This window comes from Cololabis saira, chromosome 20, assembly GCF_033807715.1.
Source record: "Cololabis saira isolate AMF1-May2022 chromosome 20, fColSai1.1, whole genome shotgun sequence".
NCBI lineage: Eukaryota > Metazoa > Chordata > Actinopteri > Beloniformes > Belonidae > Cololabis > Cololabis saira.
Genome location: NC_084606.1, coordinates 5539365 through 5565920, shown reverse-complemented (window position 1 = coordinate 5565920; position 26556 = coordinate 5539365). Strand labels below are relative to the sequence as shown.

Here is a 26556-nt window from a genome sequence, read left to right as displayed (position 1 = left end):
GCGACGCCGTGACGTCACGGGAAGCGGTCGACACGCCGGGAGTTTTAGAAAAACAGACGAATCAAAGTCGCTATTTCTGAAGGAGACGTTTATTCCGATGCGGTGAGACGGAGTCTGGAAGCCGACACTAAAGGTCCTTTTATTCCCTATTTAATACTTCTCCTCACGAACGGAGTGTTATCGGTTTTAAGGCGGTTTTACGATGTTGCTGCTAACGGCTAACTCTGCATCAGTTAACTTAAAAGTTCCCGTTTAATAATCATAAATGAGACACATAATCGATAGTTTTGATCGTCGTTGCATCATATGGGGACAGATAATTTGTGCTGATTACAAATAATATAATATATTACAAATAATAGCAGTGACCAAAACAGCTGCAGAAATACTGCAGGAATGACATAGCAGCAGTTAAATGCAGCCTTCTGTAAGCTTTAAATATCCACTGGGCTTACATCAAATACATCAAAACACAACAATAAAAAACACTTTTCTGAACTTATCAATATGACTCTGTCCTTCACAGGATAAGTAACATGTATCACTGCAAAAACTCACAATCTTAACAAGAATATTTGTCTTATTTCTAGTTAAAATGTCTCATTTTAGTAAAAAAATCTCATTACACTTAAAACAAGACTCATCATTGGAAAAAACAACAATTTTCACCTGTTTCAAGTAGATTTTCACTTGAAATAAGTAGAAAAATCTGCCAGTGGAACAAGATTTTTTTGCTTGTAATGAGAAGATAAATCTCGTCCCACTGGCAGATTTTCCTACTTATTTCAAGTGAAAATGTACTTGAAACAGGTGAAAATGGTCAAATAAGTTATTTTTCTGGTGTTATTTTTCTGGTGATGACTCTAAATGTTGAAATAGCAGTAAAACCACATTCATTGATGAAATGACATAAGGGATGGAAAGGAGGGATGGCAGTTTTACAGGGGGGATGATTTGGACCGTTTTTATTTCAGGGGGGGATGCCGTCCCCCTTCATCCCCCCTCAACTCCAGTACTGTTCATAGACCTAGGAACCTCGGACCGCACTTGGGTCTAAAGCCTGATTTATGGTTCTGCGTTAAATCGACGCAGAGCGTACGGCGTAGGCTCTGCGTCGATTTAACGCAGAACCATAAATCAGGCTTAAATCCACACCTGTCCAGATTTTCCCATACGCGTTCATTAGTTTAGTTTATGTATTTAGCAATATAAGACAAATTGAACAATAAATGTAAAAACATTGAAATAACATAAAGGAAAGGAAGAAGCCTGGTGGTTTATATAGAATCCTTTCCATATATGAATAAAAAACAAAACAAAAGCTACACAAAGCATATTTACATAAACATATTTAAAACATTTTCAAGTAACAAAATAACATATTTGAACAAATTTTCAGATTTTTTTTCAGTTATTTCTTTGTCTGAAAAATGGTTCAAATATGTTATTTTGTTACTTGAAAAATGTAAAATGTTTTGTTGATGAGAAAATATGTTTCTCTATTGTTCTTATTTTTGTGAGGGGAGATATACAGGACTGTCTCAGAAAATGAGAATATTGTGATAAAGTTCTTCATTTTCTGTAATGCAATTTAAAAAAAGAAACAACAATGTCCTACATTCTGGATTCATTACAAATCAAGTGAAATATTGCAAGCCTTTTATTATTTTAATATTGCTGATTATGGTTTACAGCTTAAGATTAAGATTCCCAGAATATTCTAATTTTTTGAGATAGGATATTTGAGTTTTCTTAAGCTGTAAGCCATGATCGGCAATATTAAAATAATAAAAGGCTTGCAATATTTCAGTTGATTTGTAATGAATCCAGAATGTATGACATTTTTGTTTTTTTTAATTGCATTACAGAAAATCACAATATTCTAATTTTCTGAGACAGTCCTGTATATTGTTTTCCGGCACTACCTTGTTCTCTATAGCTGATATAACATGAATTACTCCTATGTGGGATCAATAAAGTTCTTATTTTTGCCATCTGAGAAAATTAAATATATTATATTTGGTGCCTAACTGTTTCCCAAGTATATTAGTGCGTGTGTGAATGATGTGAATAAACGAGACGTAAAACGTACATTTCTTTGTAGAAAGGCGCTTTATGAAAATAAGTCCATTTACTTGTATTAGTTTACAGCGCAGTCTTGAACATCCAATATGGCGGCGACATTGACGTATCGCAGCAGCTCCATGGAAGGAGGAGGAGAGATGTTTATGACCGCAACACCTCACCCGCACCTCAAGGATTTAAAAACTGCTAGATAAAATTCATACGTTTCATTCACGTAGAACAGGGGTCGGCAACCCACGGCTCTAGAGCCGCATGCAGCTCTTTAGCGCCGCCCTAGTGGCTCCTGGAGCTTTTTCAAAAATGTTTGACCTTTTTTTTCTTTTTTTCTTTTTTTTCTTGTTTTTGATTTTTTTTCTTCCTTTTTCCTTTCCTTTTTAATCTCGACATTTAAACTTTTTTCTTGAAATTTTGACTTTATTCTCGACATTTCGTAAGGAAGGAAGGAAGGAAGGAAGGAAGGAAGGAAGGAAGGAAGGAAGGAAGGAAGGAAGGAAGGAAGGAAGGAAGGAAGGAAGGAGACAAGAAGGAAAAAGAAAGGAAGTAGGAAAGGGAGTAAAGAAGGGAGAAAAGATGGAAGGGAGAAAAGAAGGAAGGAAGGAAAGAAGGAAGGAGACAAGAAGGAAAAAGAAAGGAAGTAGGAAAGGGAGAAAAGAAGGAAGGAAGGAAAGAAGGAAGGAAGGAAGGAAAAAAGGAGACAAGAAGGAAAGAAGGAAGGAAGTAGGAAAGGGAGTAAGGAAGGGAGGAAAGATGGAAGGAATGGAGAAAATAAGGAAAGAAGGAAAGAAAAGCAATGAAGGTAATAAAGGAACGAATGGCGAAAGGACGGTAGGAAGAAAAAGGAGTGAAGGAGATTAAAAAAGGAGGAAAAGAGGAAAGGAAAGGACATTTCGACTTTTTTCTCGCGATTGTACTTCAACATTAATTTTGACATTTCAACTTTTTTCTCGAGATTTTGATTTTTTTTCTCGACATTTCGACTTTTTTCACGAAATTTTGACTATTTCCTTGACATTTCGACTTTTTTCTCCACATTTCGACTTTTTTCTCAAGATTGTACTTCAACATTAATCTCGACATTTCAACCTTTTTCGTGAAATTTCTACTTTTTTCTCGAAATACTGACTTTTTTCTCGACATTTCAACTTTTTTCTCAAAATTTCGATTTTTTTTCTCGAAGTGCATAATGAAAAAAAAAATCTTCCCCCAGTTCTAACTAATATAGAAACATGCAAAATGTGTTGCCTTCATTCTAAGGCTGATACAAGACTTTTCATTTTTTGCGGCCAATATGGCTCTAAAACATGTTGGGTTGCGACCCCTGACGTAGAAGTTCTGAAGTAACCGCCGGACAGAGGCGTATCGGCTACAGCTGGCTGACGTTGTTTTTCGTTTGCTGCTGTTGTCACGGTTACAGGATGGCGACCCCGAGCAAGACGCCGCCCGGCGCCGACCCGAAGCAGCTGGAGCGGACGGGGACGGTGCGGGAGATCGGCTCGCAGGCCGTGTGGTCCCTGTCGTCCTGCAAACCCGGTAAGACCCGGTGGAACCGCCGAGAGCTTTAGTGGGTCCAGACCAGTGTTGGGACTAACGCGTTATTTAGTAACGCGTTGCACTAACGCCGTTAGTTTTGCGGTAACTAATACTCTAACGCATTACTTTTTAAATTCAGTAACGCAGTTATTGTTACCAAAGGTGCGTTACTCCGTTATTTCTGGCTACAGTGAAGCTTTTTTTCCCCGCACGCGGAGACCGGAGGAAACGTAGTGTGTGTTTATTCAAAAACATGACAGTCATGAGCCAAGAGAAGGAGAGTTTCTCAACGTGGAGATATTGTCATTACAGTAATCCCTGGTTTTTCGCAGGGGTTACATTCCAAAAACAACCCGTGATAAGTGAAATTCTTTTTACAATTATTATAGAAGGTTTCAAATTACGGAGATCAGCACGCATTCCACTGCTCTTCTGAGCCGCTGCATCCCGACTCTGCAGCGTCTTTTTCTCCTAAAGCCACGGTGCAGGTGTGTTTTTACAGAGAAGAAAATAGTTATGGGTCGTTTTGTCGCTCTTTTTTCTTCTGGGCAAAAAGATTCTTATAAACTGACACCATGGATTATATCTGAGACTGTAATGAACGATTCATTAAAGTTCCCGTTCTTGAGCGGCTGCTGAAGCTCATTGGCCGTTCTCAGCTTGTTGCTAAGCAACCAACGTTATTCATACAGGAAGTGAAGAAGTGGGGAGACTGTTTAGCCAATCAGAATGCAGAACACAAGGTACAATGTAAATCCATACAGTACCTGCTGAAATGAAGGCTAGAGGGGATTAATGGGAGCATTTAAAATAATGTTTTTATTTAAAGTTACTAAATAGTTACTTTTCATAGTAACGCATTACTTTTTGGTCTAAGTAACTGAGTTACTTTTTTAATGAAGTAACTAGTAACGGTAACTAGTTACTATTGTTCAGTAACTAGCACAACACTGGTCCGGAGTGATTCCAATCGCTCCCCTCTCCCCCTGCAGGTTTTGGTGTGGACCAGCTCCGAGACGACAACCTGGAGACGTACTGGCAGTCTGACGGCTCCCAGCCTCACCTGGTCAACATCCAGTTCAGGTAACGGGGACCGCGGTCCGGTTCATTAATAACAACGGCTTTTATTATTATTATTTCGTTTATTTCGGCATGTTTATATAGACACATTTCATCTCCAGAACATTATACATTGCATACTCGGCACATGACGAAAAGGGTACGGGAGAAGCTGACGCTTATCAAAGTCCCGCCCCGTTCAATGTAAGATTCATGATCACATCAACAACAGAATTCAGTAAGATACATAGTTTACCACATAGCAATTTGTCTAATTTCATCCTTCACAGTCCAGATAGCATGTATGTTGGTACACGTGTCCAGTCCACTCATCCTGATCACCGTTCCTGTGATTTACTACTGTGTCCACTGTTCAGTTATTTTTAGCTCAATGTCACACACACACATTTTATAGTGACTTTGTTTTGTTTCCATGTTTTGTTTCCATGTTTTGTTTCCATGCCAGGTGTTCCAGTGCGGAATTTCCCACATTGCCATTGTTTTGTACACATAGCCAGACATTGCCTTCCTGTACCTAGGTTTGATATTCCTTCAATAACAGCTTCTTTAACTCATGTTTGAAAACAGTTACATTTCTTGCTAACTTTAATTCATTGTTTAGGCTATTCCACATTTTCACACCAGCTACTGACAAACTATGGCTTCCCATCGTTGTCCTTATCTTTTTCTGTTTAAACTGCAGCAAGCTGCGCATGCTGTGAGGACCTTGACTAAGAGTTTTAAGTAAGGGATAAAGCCCGATGAGGTGACCATTATCAGAAATATATGGGTGTGAACCTGTTATCCTCCGCAAAGTCCATATATTTAGGTTAACGGACACCTGGAAGGGAATTATCCGCTTATACCACGGTCACTTACCAAAAAACATAAATATTAAATAAGTTATTCATGATTTAATGTGTTTTTAGTGTAAATCATTGGTTTTATAACAAGCGACAGCTGAGCGACTATTTAATCTTTCGTCTAAAAACCTGGTAGTTTAAGGCCCAGTCCCAATCCCCCCCTAGTCCTACTTTTCATCCCTACCCCTAAATTTTGCGCATTCCCGTGAGGGTAGTGGTGTCCCAATTCCTCTTTTCATCTAGGGCGAGTGGAGAAAACAAGGGTCAGTGGGTATGAATGTAGGGCCGGAAAATTTCCCAGAATGCTTTTCGTCGTCGTTTGCGGAGCGAATAAAAAATGGCGGACATTTCTTATTTTTTAGTGAATAAAATCAATATTTTGAGTTAGTTTCTGCATAAAAATGTGTTTTGATTACATTTCTAGCGAGAAATATATATTTTACTTTCATAATATTCACTCAGTGAATGTACATAATCACTCGTTTGCCCGTTGTTGCGAAGATCACGCCAGAATAAAGGCTGATTTATGGTTTCGGGTTACACCAACGCAGAGCCTACGCCGTAGACTCTGCGTCGATTTAACGCGGAACCATAAATCAGCTCCCGAGCCGCCAGGCAGAAATCTCGAAATTTTCGGAGCAAATTTCTTAACAGGCGTAGCTACAACTGTTAGATTTCATCTATTAAACCAACATTTATCTTCCTAAATGATTTATTTCAGCCAGCGGTAATTCTCCACAGAGCTGTAGTTTTCTCCCCGGGACGACGGCGTAGGTTGACCTGGCGATCACGTCTGTACTCCGGCTGCTGCTGCTGTTACCATGGTAACAGCTGCTGCTGCTCCGAGCCGGCGGCTCTTCTCCGAAAACATCGGATCAAATTTCTTAACAGGCGTTATTTGGATAAACTGAGCCCAGGTTGGGGATCTTAACGGTTACTTTTACACCTGAAAAAATATTAAAACTTAATAAAGTGGCTTATTAACAGCACTACAGCTGAAATTAAAACAGCTTTTATCTCTGGGCTTCCTGATATGGTGTGACGTATGTGCAAACGTAACTACGCAGTCGCTTACGTACCCGAACGTAAACCACGCAGTGACGTAGCAAGCACAATTTAGGGGTGGTGCTGAAAAGTAGGAGTAGTGGGAGTATTGGGACAGGGCCCTGGGAAGATTTCAAGTGCCCTAAAATCTGTGGCTTCTTTTTTAGGGCTAGTGGTAGAAAGTAGGGGGAGTATTGGGATTGGCCCTTTAACACCTGAGGGTCTGACTAATACCTGGAACAATCACTACCTGAGGGTCTGACTAATTCCTGGAACAATCACTACCGTCCCATAAGAACCTGGTAGTTTTTAACACCTGAGGGTCTGACTAATTCCTGGAACAATCACTACCGTCCCATAAGAACCTGGTAGTTTTTAACACCTGAGGGTCTGACTAATACCTGGAACAATCACTACCTGAGGGTCTGACTAATACCTGGAACAATCACTACCTGAGGGTCTGACTAATACCTGGAACCATCACTACCGTCCCATAAGAACCTGGTAGTTTTTAACACCTGAGGGTCTGACTAATTCCTGGAACAATCACTACCGTCCCATAAGAACCTGGTAGTTTTTAACACCTGAGGGTCTGACTAATACCTGGAACAATCACTACCTGAGGGTCTGACTAATACCTGGAACAATCACTACCTGAGGGTCTGACTAATTCCTGGAACCATCACTACCGTCCCATAAGAACCTGGTAGTTTTTAACACCTGAGGGTCTGACTAATACCTGGAACAATCACTACCTGAGGGTCTGACTAATACCTGGAACCATCACTACCGTCCCATAAGCTCCTTAATGGACACAGTGTTGATTCTCCAGTAACTAGGACGGACCTGAGATACGACTCAGCAACGGCAGATATTCTCGTCCACTCAGCTATTTTCTTTTCTCTCCTCTTCTGCATCCCAGTCATCAAAATTGTTAAATTCACCAAATAAATTAAAAGAAATGACAAAATCCCTCATGTCTCCATCCTGCGGTAGCGGGCTCTTCTTCTCTGAATCTCCGTTGCCGTGGTTACCACCTGGCAGTTGATCCAGCGCAATGATATTAAAGTTATCAGGCAATTTGACCAAACTTGTTTTCTAGGTGTAGGTTATCACTTTTAACCTCCACCTTCCAGCCAATCAGAATCCAGTATTCACACAGACCGTGGGTATATTTTACTCAAGTAAAAGTATAAAAGTACTGGTTTCAAAACTACTTAAAGTATAAAAGTAAAAGTAATGTAAGGGGGGAAAAAAGCCATTAAGGACAAAAGCCATTGAAAATGAATGTATCTTAGTATAATGCAAATATATTAAAGAAGCATATATGTGTACTATTGAGCATTAACATGTGTTTCAGAGAGCAGGAGATATGATGACTAGTTGCCTATAAGTATTGTAATGGTGCAAAAAGTCAAACTTCAGAGGCATGTTATCATTTATCCTAACCTTTATTGGAATGTACATCCAAGTTTAGTTGCAGGAATCTGAGGGAACGGATGTAAGAACAAAACTGGACAAGAACATCTGAAACAACCACAACCAAATTCACTCTATCCGGATTGAGCAATTTAACTGGATAGTTTTTATTTAAAGGCCGAAATGAAATAGAGTAACGAGGCTGTTTTTAAAATGTAAGGAGTAAAAAGTACAGATAATTGCGTGAAAATGTAAGGAGTAAAAGTAAAAAATAATTATTCCAGTGAAGTATAGATGACCAAAATGTATACTTAAGTAAGATAACAAAGTATTTGTACTTTACTTGACACCTCTGGTCCAGGAGGAGGACGACAGTGAAGATGCTCTGCATCTACGCCGACTACAAGTCTGACGAGAGCTACACGCCCAGCAAGATCTCCGTCCGGGTGGGAAACAACTTCCACAACCTGCAGGAGATCAGGGTAACTATCCCACCTGTCCCACCTGTCCCACCTGTCCCACCTGTCCCACCTGTCCCACCTGTCCCACCTGTTCCCCGTCAGCCGCTGGTGTCCTCGCTGTCCTGACCCGGGGCCGGATTCACCAATATGTTCTTAAGAACCATCTTAAGAAATACCGTATTGGCCCAAATATAAGACGGGGTTTTTTGCATTGAAATAAGACTGAAAAAGTGGGGGTCGTCTTACATTCGGGGTCTAGACGTTATACTCATTCACAACGCTAGATGGCGCCAGATAACTTTAAAGCAAATGCTGAACTTAACTTCCCTGGCCAAAGCAAACCCCTGTCAGTGAGAAGAAAAATAAAAATAGCAGTAGCATGAAGAAGAAAAATAAAAAATAGCGGTAAGAAAGAAAAGACAAGGAAATAACAGAAGAGATAACAGAAAATGGCGAAACGTAGCGACAATCTGGAGAAAAGTGGGTCGAAGAAGTTATGATGCAAACTTCAAGATCATGATTTGAATGAGGCAAAATAACATGCTTTTTCTCTCAAATATATTGTTATAATCATTTGTTTCAGATGTACTGTAATTATTTTCTGTATAAAAATTTAATTTGGTGTTAAAAAAGTCTTTTTTCAAATTTGAGTCTTGAAAAAGAGGGTCGTCTTACAATCAGGGTCGTCTTATATTCGGGTCAATACGGTAAGATAAGATAAGATAATCCTTTAATAGTCCCACAGAGGGGAAATTTGCAGTTTACAGCAGTAAAGGGGATAGTGCAAAAACAAGAGGAATCAATAGAAAAAGTAATAACACAGTAATAATAATAGCACACTAGTTTAGTTTATTTAGTTTATTTTCGGTCATGACACACAAAAAATAAATAAAAAACCAAGAGTAAAACTGACAACATGAAAACGTTCAATTGTTCAAAGATAACATAACAAAAAAGTTTCCAGTATACAAATAAACAAATAACATCTAGACCGAAAAAGGTGTAGGCTGAAGCAAAGCTTATTATTTGCCTACCCTCATAAAGATTAATTAAATTAATAAAATAAAAGCAAAAAGTAAGAGAAAGACTGCCAGTAAAACAAATTGCCTCTGTAGGGATAACAAACATTCCTCAAAAAATAAAAGATTTTTAAAATAAAGGTGCAGTCTACATGTTACCTTCATCCTTAAAAAATCAAAGCAAATCACCAATTAAATAAATAAATACCCAAATCAACATCAAGTTACCACTCATTAATGTAATATAAGGAAATCATCCTTCTTTTCAATGTTTTTTTTTTTTTTTTATGATTAAACTTTTTTTTATTGATTTTCCATCACTCAATCAAGCACTTCACATGTCCATAATATGGCCGTTTACAGCAATACAAAACCAAGCTGTGAACACGAGAAAAGAAAAGACAAAGAAAAAAAAAAAAAAAAAAAAAAAAAAACAGAAAACAAAGAAAATGCACATTCCTCTTGACACCCTATGCAACACCGCATTTCCTCCTACAGCATTGCACTTCACATTCATCTACCACACATTATTTGATAATACACATACCTCAGGAATATGACACAAAGATTTCAATTATTATGGCTAACCTCTCCACTCATCATTTCCAGATAGGGTTCCCAGACTTTTCTGAACACACTTATACTGTTGTTAACTCTGTGAATAAGCTGCTCAAATGAAGCTATTTTAGCCAGCTCATCTCTCCATTCCTTAAAACTGACCTTTTCTCTTGACTTCCAATGCCTAAGTACTATCCTGCTCCCTGTTAAAAGGGCCAGTTTCACCCAAGAACACTTATGTGCAGACAAGTTAGCTTCTGTTGGTATGATGCCTAATACACATAGTGCTGGATCCTCCGTGAGTTCTGTTCCCAATATATTGTTGATACACCTAACAACCGCTGACCAAATGTCCTGTACCATTTCACATTCATACAACATGTGGATCAATGTACCCCTCCCCTTGTCACACCTCCAACACTTGTCATCCTCCCTCAGTCCCAGCCTCGACATCTTTGCTGGTGTCCAGTAATTTCTATTTATTATCTTGAAATTAATTAGGCGTGTTTGCATGTCCCGGGCTGTGGAATACCACGATTGTATTGTCTTCCTCCAGCTATCCCCTTGAATAGTTGTTCCCAAATCTTTTTCCCAGGCCAGTTTGACACCCACATAATTTGGTAGTTGATATTCTCTAAACTTATTATAAAACCTGGATGTCCCTCCTTTAAGCTTCCAGCTCGATCGCCACAACTCCTGAATATCAGTGACAGGGGCAACATGTTTCTTCCTATCTGCTGTTGTTATGCAACTCCTAATTTGCAGAAATTTCCAGAAATCCTTCCGAGGTATGTCATATTTGGCCACCAGCTGCTCGAAGGAGAGTACGTGTTTCCCATCGAACAGGTCTTCCATTAGCATTACTCCTGCTCTCACCCAATTTTCCCACATGATAGACTTCTTATTAATTTTCCATGACTTATTATACCATATTGATGACCCCTTGGTATAATGGGGATTCGAGTTACAAATCTGATGAGCTCTTCTCCAACTATCTCTGGCAAATGCCAGCACAGGATTTCTATAAGGTATCTCCCCTCCTGTCTGAGTAAGAAAAGCCTGCATTGAGCAGGGTTCCACTAGCTCTTTTTCCATTGCTACCCATGCAGGAGCGCAGGCACCTGACATATTTGATTTAGACAACTGACTTAGTGAGAATGCATAATGATACCAATCTATCCTTGGACACCCAAGTCCCCCCTCCCCCACTGATGCATACAGTTTCTTCTTATTAAAAGAGGGTTTCTTGCCTGCCCATAGAAAACTACTTATGGCTCTGTTAAATCTAGCAAGAAGTGGGTGCGGAAACTCCAGAGGTAGCATATATGTTACATAATTCATCTGTGGTACTATAATCATCTTTAAGATATTTATCCTACCTATCAGTGACAGACCCAATTTAGCCCAATTTAATAAGTGACTTTCAATTTTTTGGATAAGGGGCAGCATATTCACATTCATTATGTTTTCCAATCCAGGCGTAATCATAATACCCAGATAAACCAGCCCGGTTGGAAGCCACTTAAATCGCCAGTTAGTTCGAATACTCGGGGGGCATAATTTAGACAAGGGCATGGCTTCGGATTTAGACCAATTGATCTTATAGCCCGATATACGCGAGAAAGAGCCGATCAATGACAGAACCTTTGGAACTGCAGTTTCTGGGTTATTTGATAACCACAAAACGTCATCCGCATACAAAAGCAATTTGTGTTCTTTCTGTCCTGAAACTATGCCTTCGATATTGCTGTGACCCCTGATGGCTGCTGCTAGTGGCTCCAGGGCCAGGGCGAAGATCAGAGGGGACAGGGGGCAGCCCTGCCTGGTCCCACGTAAAAGATTAAAAGGAGTAGAAATATTCCCATTTGTGAGGACAGATGCTCTTGGACATCTATATAACAGCTTTACCCATTTAACATATGAACTACCAATCCCAAACCGTTCCAGTATTGCAAACAGATACTCCCACTCCACTCTATCATACGCTTTCTGCGCGTCCAGAGAGAAAGCCACCACAGGTTCTGCACTATTTCTTGTTTGCCATGTGAGATGCAGCAATCTACGTAAGTTATCTGCTGATGTCCGGCCCTTGATAAATCCTACCTGATCTGGGTGGATCAGTGTTGGCAGGTACCTCTCTAGCCTCGTTGCTAAGATCTTGGCCAAGATCTTTGCATCCACGTTTATCAAGGACACTGGTCTATAACTACCACACATTTGTGGGTCTTTACCCTTTTTATGAATCAGTGTTATTATTGCATCCCGCATACTTTCTGGTAGACTCCCTCTCTGGAACGCATCCTGAAATACGGTGAGAAGCCTTGGAACCAGCAGATCTGAGAACGTCTTATATAGATCTGTGGGGAACCCATCACCCCCCGGAGACCTCCCAGCAGCAAGGGCTTTAATGGCTTGGTGGACCTCTCCTGAGGTGATGGGTCCCCCCAGCTCCTCCCCAACTGGCCCAGACAACTCTGGCAGATCAGTGCCAGACAGAAAATCTTGGAATTCTCCAATATTCCACGTGTCCTGTGACGTATATAATTTCTGGTAGAACAATTTAAAAATGTTATTAATCTCCATGTTATCCGTTACAGTCTCCCCTTTTTCATTCTGTATCCCCGGAATCAAGGTTCGTGTTTGCTGCTGTTTCACCCTCTGAGCCAATAACCTCCCTGCTCTTTCTCCCTGTTCGTAATATTTCTGTCTGCACCTAAACAATGAGAATTCTGCCCTTTTCTGCATGATGCTATTTAATTCAAATTTTGCCTTACTCAGGTTAGCGAATACCGTCTGGTCCCTACCGTCCGCATATTCATTTTCCAGGTCTCTTATCTGGACTTCTAATTTAGACAGTTGGTCCGCTGCCTGCTTTTTAAGATAGGAGGAATGCTGTATTAATCTACCCCTTAAATATGCCTTAAAGGCGTCCCAGACCACCCCCGGATTATTCACTGTCCCTTCATTAATTTCCCAATATTCTAATATTTGCTGTCTGATAAAATCACAAGAACGTTCATTTTGGAGCTGTGATATATTAAATCTCCAGCGTGTGGCGCGCTTCTCATTCTCAGTCTTAAATCGCAAGGTCAAATCTACCGGACCATGGTCAGTAATCACAATATTTCCAATAGAGGTCTGTTCTACTATCGACACTAGTTGCTTCGACACCAAAAAATAATCGATCCTAGAATACGACGAATGTGGGTTGGAAAAGAAGGTATAGCCCCTCTCCTGGGGATGTAGAAGCCTCCACACGTCCACCAGACCAAGTTCTTCTGAAATTGAATCAATAGCTATTTGGGATTTTTGAATAGGCCTAGATCTATCTGTATCCCCCGATCTATCTAATACGTTGTCCCTCACTTGATTAAAGTCACCTCCAACTATTACATCAGTATTCCCCATATTCCGTATTATTTTGTTTAAGTCAAAGAAGAACTCTGGCGAGTCTACATTGGGAGCATATATATTTACCAAGGAGCATCTTTTCCCCATTAACTCAATATCAAGCGCTACCCATCTCCCCTCAGTGTCATTTTTCTGTTCATATACCTTTGTGATTATATTTTTACGTATCAAAATAATAACGCCTCGTTTACTGGAGGAGAATGTGCTGTAGAAAATCTGACCCACCCAGTCCCTCTGTAATTTTTGGGATTCTGTCGGGTCCAGATGTGTCTCTTGAAGGAGAGCTATGTCTGTCTTCTTTTGTTTTAAATACATCAAGAGTTTCCTTCTTTTAATGGCAAGGTTAGCCCCCTTTACATTCCAGGTAACTATTTTAAGTGTCCCTGTCATAGTGATAATTCATTTGTATTACATGTCCCACGCCCTGCTCTGATGTCACCATGTGTACTCAAATATTCAGAGAAATGTTCTATGCTTGTCATAAGAGTGATCTGCGGTGTCACCATACTATCCAGCAAACCGGAATGTGCTAAACTATTGAAAACAAGAAATAATAAGAAAACTGTCAGAAAAAACACATTCGTTACCAACCCCTGGCAACAAAGACCATCCAACAGGTCCTGGTCTGCTGCCATCCTCAACTTTGATAACGAAAAGAAAACAACCTACTATAATAGGTCCGTGGGACTAAAAGTGCCCGGCTGCCAAACACCCCACCCCCCCTCGTCTCCAATTCTCTTATTACCCTTCTATTTGTGCATATCAGACTGTAACTAATAATCTATTGTAACTGGGCCCCTTTAATAACAACCTCAGTGCAAGTCTATACCCATTGTACAAACCTAGAAAAAGTCAGAACAGCCCCTCCAAGTTCCCCTCCCCTCCCCAGACAATTCACAATTATACATCCACCCACTGCCAGTACACAAAAAAAATATAGTAATCCGCCTGAGATGTTCAGTCCTCAACATTAAGATTATTGACCACTAGTGCGGTCTTTTCTGTCCCAATCCCCAGATAATCAGGCAGTCTGAACCCCCGTTTTGACTATAACCTCAATAACATATTTACAAAACATATATGAATTATGTTGTAGTGAAATTATAATGACTCCCTGTGAGAACGTGAGCCATCGCTCCCCTTCTCACCGGACTGTAAATATGCGGCGTCGGGAGCGCGGAGCGCTCCGACTCACTTTCACCACACCTACAACTCACATGTAAAAGTTCTCTCCACACTTTCATCCTGGCGGGTAGTGAGGTACCCACTACTCGTCTCATTTTCACCCATCCACAGCTGACAACGCTAATATAGCATACGGACTCTCAAACATTCAGATACTCTCATACACGCACACACTCACACACTCACCTACACGTCTCCTCCTGCTCCGCAGCGGAAGCGCGTGCCGCTGCAGGGGCGGGCTTTATTGAGACGGGGCCCGGGTGGGCATAGCCCATGGTTGCCCAGGGGTGATTATTTTTTGGTATATTTATGTTTGTACTAATAATTATATTAAATTGTGTTAGATATGTAGACATTATATAAAGTGTTTAAAGTATATTTATTATTGATGATTATGTTATATTTTTGGTGAGGTTTTACAGCAGTTGGGGACAGTTATGTGGTTGGTGTCCCCCCTCAAGTAATGGTTTGCCCCAATTAAGTTGGCACCTGTGCTGTATTTAAAGAAGCCGCATTCAGCCCTCGTGGCGCTGAGTGGATGTGCCAGATTTTGGAATTCGGAGTTTGCCTGTATATCTTTGTGATTTTTGGAGAAAATAAAAAGCCTTTTTGTTTTGGCAATACACGCTCTGCGGGGTCATCTTTACACCTCATCATCATCCGGGTCCAGTTTGCCGCTCTGGTCCCTCACATTTGGTGTCAGGAGTGGGATCTTTGGCGCCACCTGGAAAACTGGAGAGAAGAGGTGGGAAGCGAGGCCGTGGGTTTGGCCGAGTCTCGGGAAGGATGGAACGCCCCAGGCTGACCCGAGAGGAAGCGGAGCAGGAGGGGGAGGTGTCATCAGACAGCGAGGCTGGGGCCCAGGCATCGGGCGGAGACCAGCCGGAGGGGTGCGATTTGGCTACCTTGCACCAGCTCCTGGTCAAGACCCTCCAAACCCAGGAGAGGGAGGCACGGAAGCAGGAGCAGCGTTGGAGCGGCGTCCAGAACCAGCTTAACCAGCTCCGGGATGACGTCGATGCTGATCGCAGGCGTCAACCTCTACCACCGCCCGGGCTTCAACTGGGGGGCCCCCCAGCAGCACCAGTCCTGGCAGCACCTCTCGTGGCTCCCGATCCGGCGGCGGCAGCAGCAGCAGCAGCAGCAGCAGCAGCAGCAGCAGCAGCAGCAGCAGCACCAGTCCTGGCAGCACCTCTCGTGGCTCCCGATCCGGCGGCAGCAGCAGCAGCAGCAGCAGCACCACCAGTTCCAGCATCACCAGCTGTGGCAGCATTCCCGGTGGCTCCCGATCCAGCAACAGCAACAGCAGCAGCAGCAGCAGCAGCAGCAGCAGCAGCAGCACCAGTTCCAGCAGCACCAGCTGTGGCAGCATTCCCGGTGGCTCCCGATCCTGCAGCAGCAGCACCGGCGGCCATGGCACCTGCACCAGTGGCACCAGTGACCTGGTCCAGGGCTGCGATCCCCAGGTTTGAGGAGGGGGATGATATCGAACAATACCTTACCACATTTGAAAGGTTGGCTACGGCATACCGCTGGCCAAGACAGGAGTGGGCGGTGTTACTGGTGCCCTATCTGTCTGGCAAAGCGCGTAGTGCTTATGTTGCTATGGACCCAAATGATGCGATGGACTATGATTGCGTGAAAGAGGCAATCCTAAAGAAATTCGCGATCAATGAGGAGGTGTACCGGAGGAGGTTCCGGGAGCCAGACATCAGGCCTGGAGAGACGCCTCGGGAGCTGTACACACGCCTCAAGGATCTCCTCAACAAGTGGATCCGGCCAGCAACCAAGACGGTCGGCGAGATCTCCGAGATCCTCATCATGGAGCAGTTTCTTCGTACTCTGACCCCCGACATCAGAGTCTGGGTGAAGGAGCACGATCCCCAGGATGGTCAGCGGGCAGCAGAACTGGTGGAGAGTTTCATGGCGGCTCGGCGTGGACACAGGACCTTCAGGATGGAGGCCCAGCCAAGACCTGCAGCTCAAGGTAGGTCTGAGGGGTCTGGTTATGGGAGTGGTCCAAAGTCTAGGGAGCCCAGTAGACAGCCTGCCCGAAGTTCACCTACACCAGTGAAGCCCAGAGATGCCCCAGGTCAGAATTCTAGTGGGTCTGTGGTATGTTACCACTGCCATCAGGAGGGCCACATTAGGCCTGAGTGTCCCAACAGAAAGCCCATGCACTCCAGCCATTGCTGTATCCCACGACCAGGAGAGGGGGATACAGGCCTTGTGGAGAGGTTACAGACTGCACCAGTCCTAGTTAATGGGAAGAGTGCCATTGCTCTACTGGACACTGGAAGCACACAGACTCTAGTGCAGCCCCATCTAGTGGAGAAGAGAGACTTTATACCGGGTGGGAAACTGAGGGTTTTGTGTGTGAATGGTGATGAACATGAGTACCCTGTAGCTGAAGTCTACCTAGAGGTCGGAGGCCAGACTTATCAGATCACTGTGGGGGTGGTTAAGGGACTGAGCCATTCGATGGTCATTGGCCAAGATATTCTGGTCCTACCCGAGCTGGTACAAACAAGCCAGCCGGTCAGCATGGTCGTGACTAGGTCCCAGAACCGAGCACAGGTCCCTGAAGCAGTCACTGGTGAGCCTGAGTCCAATGACCTAGCCGAGTTGCCATTTGCTAATGAGGACAACTCCGCTCCCATCAGCCCGAGGGCCAGGAAGTCCCGCATGCAGTGCAGGCGGGAAAAGCTTGTGGGGACGGTAGAGAGAAGTGAGGAGTTACCACTCACACAGTCAGATATGTGGGGGGAAGTTTCCCACAATTTTGCGCAGCTGCAGAAGGAAGACCCCACTCTTCAGAAAGCTTTTGCAAGGGTTACCCACATTGATGGTGTCCAGACAGGAGTCTCTCCTACTCTGTCTGGGGAAAGCTACAGTTTGAGAGATGGACTGTTATATCATGAGCCAGGAGAGGGCAGGGCCGAGCAGCTAGTGGTGCCCAAACACCTCAGGGAACAGGTTCTAGCTATGGGTCACAAAATACCGTGGGCGGGACACCTAAGCAACACCAAGAGCCATGAGAGAGTTGCAGCCAGGTTCTATTGGCCAGGCCTCTATGGTGATGTCCTGAACTACTGCAAATCATGCCCAGAATGTCAGCTAACGAGTAAGAGGAAGACAAGCCCTTACCCTCTTCAGCCACTTCCGGTCATTGAGGTGCCCTTTTCTCGCATAGCCATGGACATTGTGGGCCCCCTGGAGAGAACGCAAACTGGTTACCGGTACATCTTGGTAATATGTGACTATGCAACTCGCTACCCAGAGGCCTTTCCTCTGCGCAAAGTATCTGCGCGTCCCATTGCGCAGGCCTTGTTACAGTTGTTCTCTAGGGTGGGAATCCCACAGGAGGTCCTCACAGACCAGGGCACTGCGTTCCTCTCCAAGACTATGCAGCAGGTATATGGTTTGTTGGGCATAAAGGGCATTAGGACCACTCCATACCACCCTCAGACCGATGGCCTGGTGGAGAGGTACAATCAGACTTTGAAGGGCATGTTGAGAAAGTTTGTGGCAAGCAACGGGAAGGACTGGGATCGCTGGTTGCCCTTTTTGCTTTTTGCCTACCGTGAGGTCCCCCAGGCCTCTACGGGCTTTTCACCCTTTGAGCTTCTCTATGGCAGACAGGTTCGAGGTCCCTTGGACGTCCTGAGAGAAACCTGGGAGGGACCCGGGACACCCAAGACCTGCAGCATTCTGGCCCACGTCCTGAAGATGAGGGACAAGATGGAGGAGATGGCGGAGATGGTGCGGACGAACCTGGAGCTGGCCCAGACACAACAGAGGTCGTGGTACGACAAGGCGGCCCGGCAGAGGACCCTTCACCCAGGTCAGAAGGTTCTTCTTCTTCTTCCCACCACAGAGAACAAGCTCCTCGCCAGGTGGCAGGGGCCCTACGAGGTGGTGCGGAAGATGGGTCCAGCAACCTACGAGATCGACCTTCCTGGGAGGAGAAAGCCGAGGCAGACCTTCCATGTCAACCTGTTAAAAGAGTGGCATGAGAGGCGGCCAGGGTTGCAGCTTCGGGTCCAGGCTGTGGCAGAGGAGGAGGAGTGTCCCGAGCAGTTCTTCCCCACCGGCCAGCAGTCAGGCACCCTTGACCTGTCTCATCTGTCCTACACCCAGCAGGGGGAGCTGGAAGCCATTATCCCTGCTGGCCTATTCCAAGAGAGGCCAGGCTTCACCACGGTGGTGGAGCATTCCATCCCTCTCAAAGACACTACCCCGGTAAGGCAGCGGATGTACCGGGTGCCGGAACGTCTCCTTTCATCCCTCAGGACAGAGGTGGAGGAGATGTTGGCCTTGGGGCTGATTGAGAGGTCCTCCAGTGAGTGGAGCAACCCTGTGGTGCTGGTGCCCAAGAAGGACGGCACCATGCGCTTCTGCATTGACTTTCGGCGGGTGATTGCCCAGTCGCATTTTGATGCTTACCCCATGCCCAGGCTGGAGGACTTGATCGAGCGCCTGGGGAAGGCATCATATATTACTACACTGGACTTGTGTAAGGGGTACTGGCAGGTGCCTCTAACCAAGGAGGCCAGACCTTGCACAGCCTTCCGGACCCCTCATGGACTGTTTCAGTTTTTGGTGATGCCCTTTGGTCTGCAGGGGGCACCAGCCAGTTTCCAAAGACTCATGGACATTGTATTGGCTGGTACGGACTCTTTTGCTGCTGCCTACCTGGATGATGTGGTGGTGTACAGCAACACCTGGGAGGACCACCTATGTCATCTGGGTGAGGTGTTGAGGCGCATACAGCAGGCGGGACTGACCGTCCACCCGCAGAAGTGCGCCCTGGCAAAGGAGGAGGTGCAGTACCTTGGCCATGTGCTGGGCCGGGGTGTAATCCGGCCACAAAAGGACAAGGTGCAGGCGGTGCTGGACTGCCCAAGGCCCCGGACCAAGAAGGACATCCGGTCATTCCTGGGACTGGTGGGCTGGTACCGCCGGTTTGTGCCGAACTTCGCCCATCGAGCAGCCCCATTGTCAGACTTGACCAGGAAGTCAGGCTCCTCCCAGGTTCAGTGGGGAGAGGAGCAGGAACGGGCGTTCCTGGACCTGAAGGGGACGCTCTGCAAAGACCCGGTCCTCCAGAGCCCTGATTTTGGACAGCACTTCACAGTCCAGACCGATGCGTCTGGCGTTGGTCTTGGGGCTGTGCTGCTCCAGGGTGAGGGAGAGGACCAGAAGCCGGTGGCTTATATAAGCCGCAAACTGTTTGCCCGGGAGACCAGGTACGCAGCGGTTGAGCTGGAGTGCCTGGCCGTGAAGTGGGCACTGGACACTTTAAAATATTACCTGCTTGGAAGAGACTTTTCTTTGGAGACCGACCACCGCGCCTTGCAGTGGTTGGGCCGCATGAAAGACTCCAACGCCCGTGTCACCCGCTGGTTCTTGGCACTGCAGCCGTACCGCTTTACGGTGCAGTACCGGGCAGGCACGCAGAACACTGTGGCAGACTTCTTGTCTCGCCACCCTGTTGGCGAGACTCCAGAGGAGGAGGGAAATGTGAGAACGTGAGCCATCGCTCCCCTTCTCACCGGACTGTAAATATGCGGCGTCGGGAGCGCGGAGCGCTCCGACTCACTTTCACCACACCTACAACTCACATGTAAAAGTTCTCTCCACACTTTCATCCTGGCGGGTAGTGAGGTACCCACTACTCGTCTCATTTTCACCCATCCACAGCTGACAACGCTAATATAGCATACGGACTCTCAAACATTCAGATACTCTCATACACGCACACACTCACACACTCACCTACACGTCTCCTCCTGCTCCGCAGCGGAAGCGCGTGCCGCTGCAGGGGCGGGCTTTATTGAGACGGGGCCCGGGTGGGCATAGCCCATGGTTGCCCAGGGGTGATTATTTTTTGGTATATTTATGTTTGTACTAATAATTATATTAAATTGTGTTAGATATGTAGACATTATATAAAGTGTTTAAAGTATATTTATTATTGATGATTATGTTGTATTTTTGGTGAGGTTTTACAGCAGTTGGGGACAGTTATGTGGTTGGTGTCCCCCCTCAAGTAATGGTTTGCCCCAATTAAGTTGGCACCTGTGCTGTATTTAAAGAAGCCGCATTCAGCCCTCGTGGCGCTGAGTGGATGTGCCAGATTTTGGAATTCGGAGTTTGCCTGTATATCTTTGTGATTTTTGGAGAAAATAAAAAGCCTTTTTGTTTTGGCAATACACGCTCTGCGGGGTCATCTTTACACCTCATCATCATCCGGGTCCAGTTTGCCGCTCTGGTCCCTCACACTCCCATTGCCATAATAGTCCAGTAGGAGCAATATTGTCTCTAATTAACAAAAAAAAAGCAAAAAGGTAATATGAATGCTCATGAACGGTTAATTGAAATTACAGATAATATGTCTTACATCCTCCATATAGAGTGCTAGTGGCTCCTCATCTCTGGTTTCTATTTCTGGTAACACGAAGCCCAAGTCCCAAGGGGTTGCGTGATGCTCTGTCGCCCCCTGGTGGCTGATCCTCAGCAGACGCAGCTGTCAGCGCAGAGTGGAGATGAACGCCTGCGCCTCCGCGGGGGTCTTGAAGAAGTGGCTTTTGTTGTTCACCGATATCTTCAGTATATCCGGGTACAAGACGGCATATGATACACCTTCCATCAGTCGAAGTTGGCGTTTAGCTTCATCATATTTTTTGTGCTTCTGCACCGTTTCTCTAGACAGGTCCTGTCTGAAGTAAATGCGCTGGCCCCGCCACTCCACGTTGCCTTTCTCCCTCGCCGCTCGCAGCACCGCCTCTCTCGCCCCGAACCGGAGGAACTTGACCAAGATGTGGCGGCTATATCTCGCTTCAGGATTTGGCTTGGGGCCACATCTGTGAGCCCGCTCCATCTCAAAGCCTCCACCAATGTCCAAGCCCAGTCCCTCCTCCAGCAATGTACCCACAAACTCCTCCATATTTCTCTTCTCAGAGTCCTCCAAAACACCAACAATACGAACATTATTACGGCGCCCCGCATCTTCCAGATATGTCACCTGTTCCTGAAGCTGCGTCATAGTTTTATCCACTCGAGTTACCTTTTCCTCTCTCGTGTTACATCCATCTTCTAGCGCAGAAATGCGGGTTTCAGCCTCCGTAATTCGGCCCCCGAGCCGCTGTACCGTCGTCTGGAGAGACTCGAGGCTCCCTTTCATTCCTCCGATGTCGGTTGCGATTCCCTGCAGCATGGACTTTATGCTGGCTAGCTCCGTGGCTGTATCACACCGGGCCTCGTCCGTTGCTGTCAGCTCCTTTTCATCTTTCTTCTTCCCCCGCGCGCTTTGTCTTGGTTCGTCTCCTGGCATGTTGTCTATTTGTTTTTATCACTATTAGACTTATATTCGAGCACTTAGTAACGCACTATCTCATTTTTAGAGGGGTGTTATGTGTTTGGCTCTGCGGAGCTCCTCACTTCGCAGCCATTCCGGACGGCGTCCCACGTGACTCCTTTTCAATGTTTTTTTAAATAAAGTTAAAGTTCTACATAATTTCAAATCTCTATCTAATTTATTCCATACATTACTATAAACAGTAAACTGGTATACAATAATAATAAGAAAGATAAATAATAAGAAATACTAGTATATAAAAAAAGATAACTGACGGATATTTACATAATTGCACGTTGCAGTGAGTTAAAGATATTGCACATTATTTCCCTTATGTACATTTATTGTCAGGTTGTATGTGTATGTTGTAAATGTCTTAAGATCTAAAATTAAGAAGTTCATAAGAAAGTTCTTAAGTGAAATTCCTCAATATTTTCTTAAGAACCGTCTTAAGAACTGTCATTTCTTACAAATTTCTTATTTTTCCTACTTAAGAACTTCTTAAAATGTGTCATTGCACGCGCCAACAAACAACATTTATACATGAATATATTATATAACAGGTAGTTTGGGTCTTAACCGTCAGTCACTCACTAAACATGGAGAAGGAGAAAAAGAGATGCAGGAACTTTTCAAGGTTATGGTGGATGAGATTAATGTGCGAAAAAAAATACTATTGGGGAAAATTAATAATAATTAACTACCACCATTTATTCTTAAGTTTTTTCTTAAGAAGAAAGTTGAGAAAATACTTTTTTTTTTTTAATTTATTTATTTCTTTTATTTATTTAGCACAAACAGTATCATATAAATAAACAACATGAACAATCAACATTACTGGGATGTGCAAAGGGGAGGTATGAAACCCAAGAGGGCTTATATGAAAACCTCACCCAACATATTCAAATATCAAATTTGTTACAGTTTAAAAACAACATAGGAAAATAATTGAACAGTAATGAGAAATAAGTAGAAAAGTGTAGAGATTAAACAGTAAAATATATAAGGAAAAAAAAAATAGGAATACGTACATAAGAACTTAAGAACTTTTTTGGAGAATATAACTTCTTCTCTTTTTTCTTCTTAAGACTGAACTTAAGAAAAAAATGACACTTGAGAAGATTTTTTTTCTTAAGAATGTTTTGTCGAAATGTGGAGAAAAAAGTCGAAATGTGGAGAAAAAAGACGAAATGTGGAGAAAAAAGACGAAATTTGGAGAAAAAAGACAATTTGGAGAAAAAAGACGAAATTTGGAGAAAAAAGACGAAATTTGGAGAAAAAAGTCGAAATGTGGTGAAAAAAGTCGAAATGTGGAGAGAAAAGTCGAAATGGCGAGAGAAAAGTCGAAATGTCGAGAGAAAAGTCGAAATGTCGAGAGAAAAGTCGAAATGTCGAGAGAAAAGTCGAAATGTGGCGAAAAAAGTCGAAATGTCGAGAGAAAAGTCGAAATTTGGAGAAAAAAGTCAATGTTGAGAAAAAAAGTGTCGAGAGAAAAGTCGAAATGTCGAGAGAAAAGTCGAAATGTGGAGAAAAAAGACGAAATGTGGAGAAAAAAGACGAAATGTGGAGAAAAAAGACGAAATTTGGAGAAAAAAGACGAAATTTGGAGAAAAAAGACGAAATTTGGAGAAAAAATACGAAATTTGGAGAAAAAAGTTGAAAAGTTGAAATGCGGAGAAAAAAGTCGAAATTTGGAGAAAACAGTCGAAATGTCGAGAAAAAAGTCGAAATGTCGAGAAAAAAGTCGAAATGTCGAGAAAAAAGTTGAAATGTGGAGAAAAAAGACGAAATTTGGAGAAAAAAGTTGAAATTTGGAGAAAAAGGTCGAAATGTTGAGAAAAAAGTCAAAATGTCGAGATTAAAAAGGCTAAGGAAAAAAAAGAAAAAAGGAAGAAAAAAAGAAGAGAAAAAGAAGGAAAAAAAAGGTTCAACATTTTTGTAAAGCTCCAGGAGCCAGTAGGGCGGCGCTAAAGAGCCGCGCGTTGCCGACCCCTGATCTATTCCATGTTCCAGATCAGAGGTCAGCACCACTCAAGGTCACAAAACTTGCTTATGATTTTTGAAAAGATCCACGTCTGTAGATGATATTCTGGTATGAAAACCTTCCTGAGTCCTAAGAATGTTTTGTGAATCCGGGCCCTGGTCCTCTCTGTCTCCTCTCTGTCTCCTCTCTGTCTCCTCTCTGTCTCCTCTCTGTCTCCTCTCTGTCTCCTCTCTGTCTCCTCTCTCTCCTCTGAGCAGCAGCTGGAGATGGTGGAGCCGAGCGGCTGGATCCACATTTCTCTCCTCAACCAAGTAAGACGTTTTTTTTTTTTCCGTTCCTCCACCAAACCATGAATCCTTTACTTTGTTACACTAAGTAAAGGATTCATTGGACAACAAAGCGTTGTACATTTTCTATAACACTCTGATTGTTCCATATCTGACCTACTGTGTTGAAGTTTTGGGAAATAAAAGCCTGTAAAACATTTATATTCAGTCAATTTTCATTTTGCAAAAAAAGAGCCATAAGAATAATCAGTAAAAAACGATATAGAGATCCAACAAATCCATTATTCCTTCAGTTACAATTGTTGAAATGTCATGAATTAGTAGACTATAGTATTCTGCAAATTATGTTTGAAGCTCATAAAAAACTTTACCAATCAACATTCAGAAAAGATTTAAAAGAAGAAAAAGCAAGTATAATTTAAAAGGAACAGAGATCTTTAAAAAAAACCAAGATTCAGGACTAAATTGATGGAACGTTGTGTTTCTGTGAAAGGAATCAGTTTATGGAACAATCTGAATAAAGAAAACAAAGAATCTGAATCAAACATTACATTCAAAAGAACAATTAAAGCCTGTATGTTAAGTAAATATAATTAAATATGTTAGTTAAGTTTGATTGACATACCCATAGACGGCGGTAATTTTATTTTATTTTAGTTTTTTTATTTACTTAGTTGTTGTTTTTAAAATGTTTAATTTATGTTATTTGTGAATTAATTTCTTGGGAAAAAGGGGCAGATTACAGGACTGTCTCAGAAAATTAGAATATTGTGATTTTCTGTAATGCAAAAACAAAAATGTCATCCATTCTGGATTCATTACAAATCAACTGAAATATTGCAAGCCTTTTATTATTTTAATATTGCTGATTGTGGTTTTCAGCTTAAGAAAACTCAAATATCCTATCTCAAAAAATTAGAATATTCTGGGAATCTTAATCTTAAACTGTAAACCATAATCAGCAATATTGAAATAATAAAAGGCTTGCAATATTTCAGTTTTTTTTCTCGAAATTTTGACTTTTTTCTTGACATTTCGACTTTTTCTCAACATTTCGACTTTTTTCTTGAAATTTTTGACTTTTTTCTCTATATTTCGACTTTTTTCTTGAAATTTTTGACTTTTTTCTCGCCATTTCGACTTTTTTTCATGACATTTCGACTTTTTTCTCAAGGTTGTATTTCAACATTAATCCTATCTCAAACAATTAAAATATTCTGGGAATCTTAATCTTAAACTGTAAACCATAATCAGGAATATTAAAATAATAAAAGGCTTGATTTGTAATGAATCCAGAATGTATGACATTTTTGTTTTTTTTAATTGCATTACAGAAAATAAAGAACTTTATCACAATATTCTAATTTTCTGAGACAGTCCTGTATATAAGATTCTTCTTCTTTCTGCTCCTTTTTATTCACAATTTAGGAACATTTGTGTTGTATTTGTATTGAATTGTTTGTTTTATTTATTTTTTTGAATGAAATAAAGAATAAAATGAAACAAGAAAATGAGCCCTCCATCCCACGGCGAGTGCAGCGTTGCCTAGCAACCGTTGTGTGTGTGTGTGTGTGTGTGTGTGTGTGTGTGTGTTCCAGCGGAGCAGCGAGCCCATCAGCACCTTCATGATCCAGATCGCGGTCCTGGCGAACCACCAGAACGGCCGGGACACGCACATGAGGCAGATCAAGGTGTACACGCCGGTGGAGGAGAGCAGCATCGGCAAGTTCCCACGATGCACCACGGTGGACTTCATGATGTACCGGACCATCCGGTGACCCGGGACCGGACCGGGACCCCCGGGACCACCGGGTCCACCCGGGACCGGACCGGGACCCCCGGGACTGGAACTCTTCAACCTTTGTGCCAACATCTCCTCACACGACACCCAATAAAAACCTGAAATCCTTTGTAAAAACGGGTTTCAGACCTTTTTTGAAGGTAAACCGGTTCTTTAGTTCCCCCTTCTAGACCAGGAGTCGGCAACCCAACATGTTTTAGATCCATATTTACGGTGGCCGAGACCCGCCATTGCTGCAAATAAAATAAACGCTGCAAACAAAAAGAAACCCCGCTGCAAAAAAAATAAAAAAAAAACGACGCAAATAAAAAAGCCACAACGGAAGTGAATTACCGGGGACTATTTTTGCCGATGCACCGCTGTTGCACATTAAAAATGACACGTAGCGACGTTGAACACTAACCTTTTCACTTATTTTCTCGTTCGTTGTTCTTCTTATTCCTCGCTCTTCTTATTTCTTCCTTTTCACTTATGTCCTCTTCGTCTTCTT

The 26556-nt window shown here is 43.2% G+C and overlaps 1 protein-coding gene across 2 annotated transcripts; it reads left to right on the top strand.

Moving 5' to 3' along the window:
- Window positions 1–26183, top strand: anapc10 (anaphase promoting complex subunit 10). Of its 2 annotated transcripts, XM_061709741.1 has the most exons (7): window positions 1–133; window positions 3500–3615; window positions 4608–4698; window positions 8362–8482; window positions 24236–24289; window positions 25864–26071; window positions 26111–26183. In XM_061709741.1, the coding sequence occupies exons 2-6, from the start codon at window positions 3501–3503 to the stop codon at window positions 26041–26043; spliced, it is 561 nt and encodes a 186-aa protein (XP_061565725.1). In that variant the 5' UTR covers window positions 1–133; window position 3500; the 3' UTR covers window positions 26044–26071; window positions 26111–26183. The 2 variants fall into 2 exon arrangements, with proteins under 2 accessions (XP_061565725.1, XP_061565724.1); XM_061709740.1 differs by having other exon boundaries at window positions 25864–26183.
- Window positions 26184–26556: the final 373 nt, after the last annotated feature.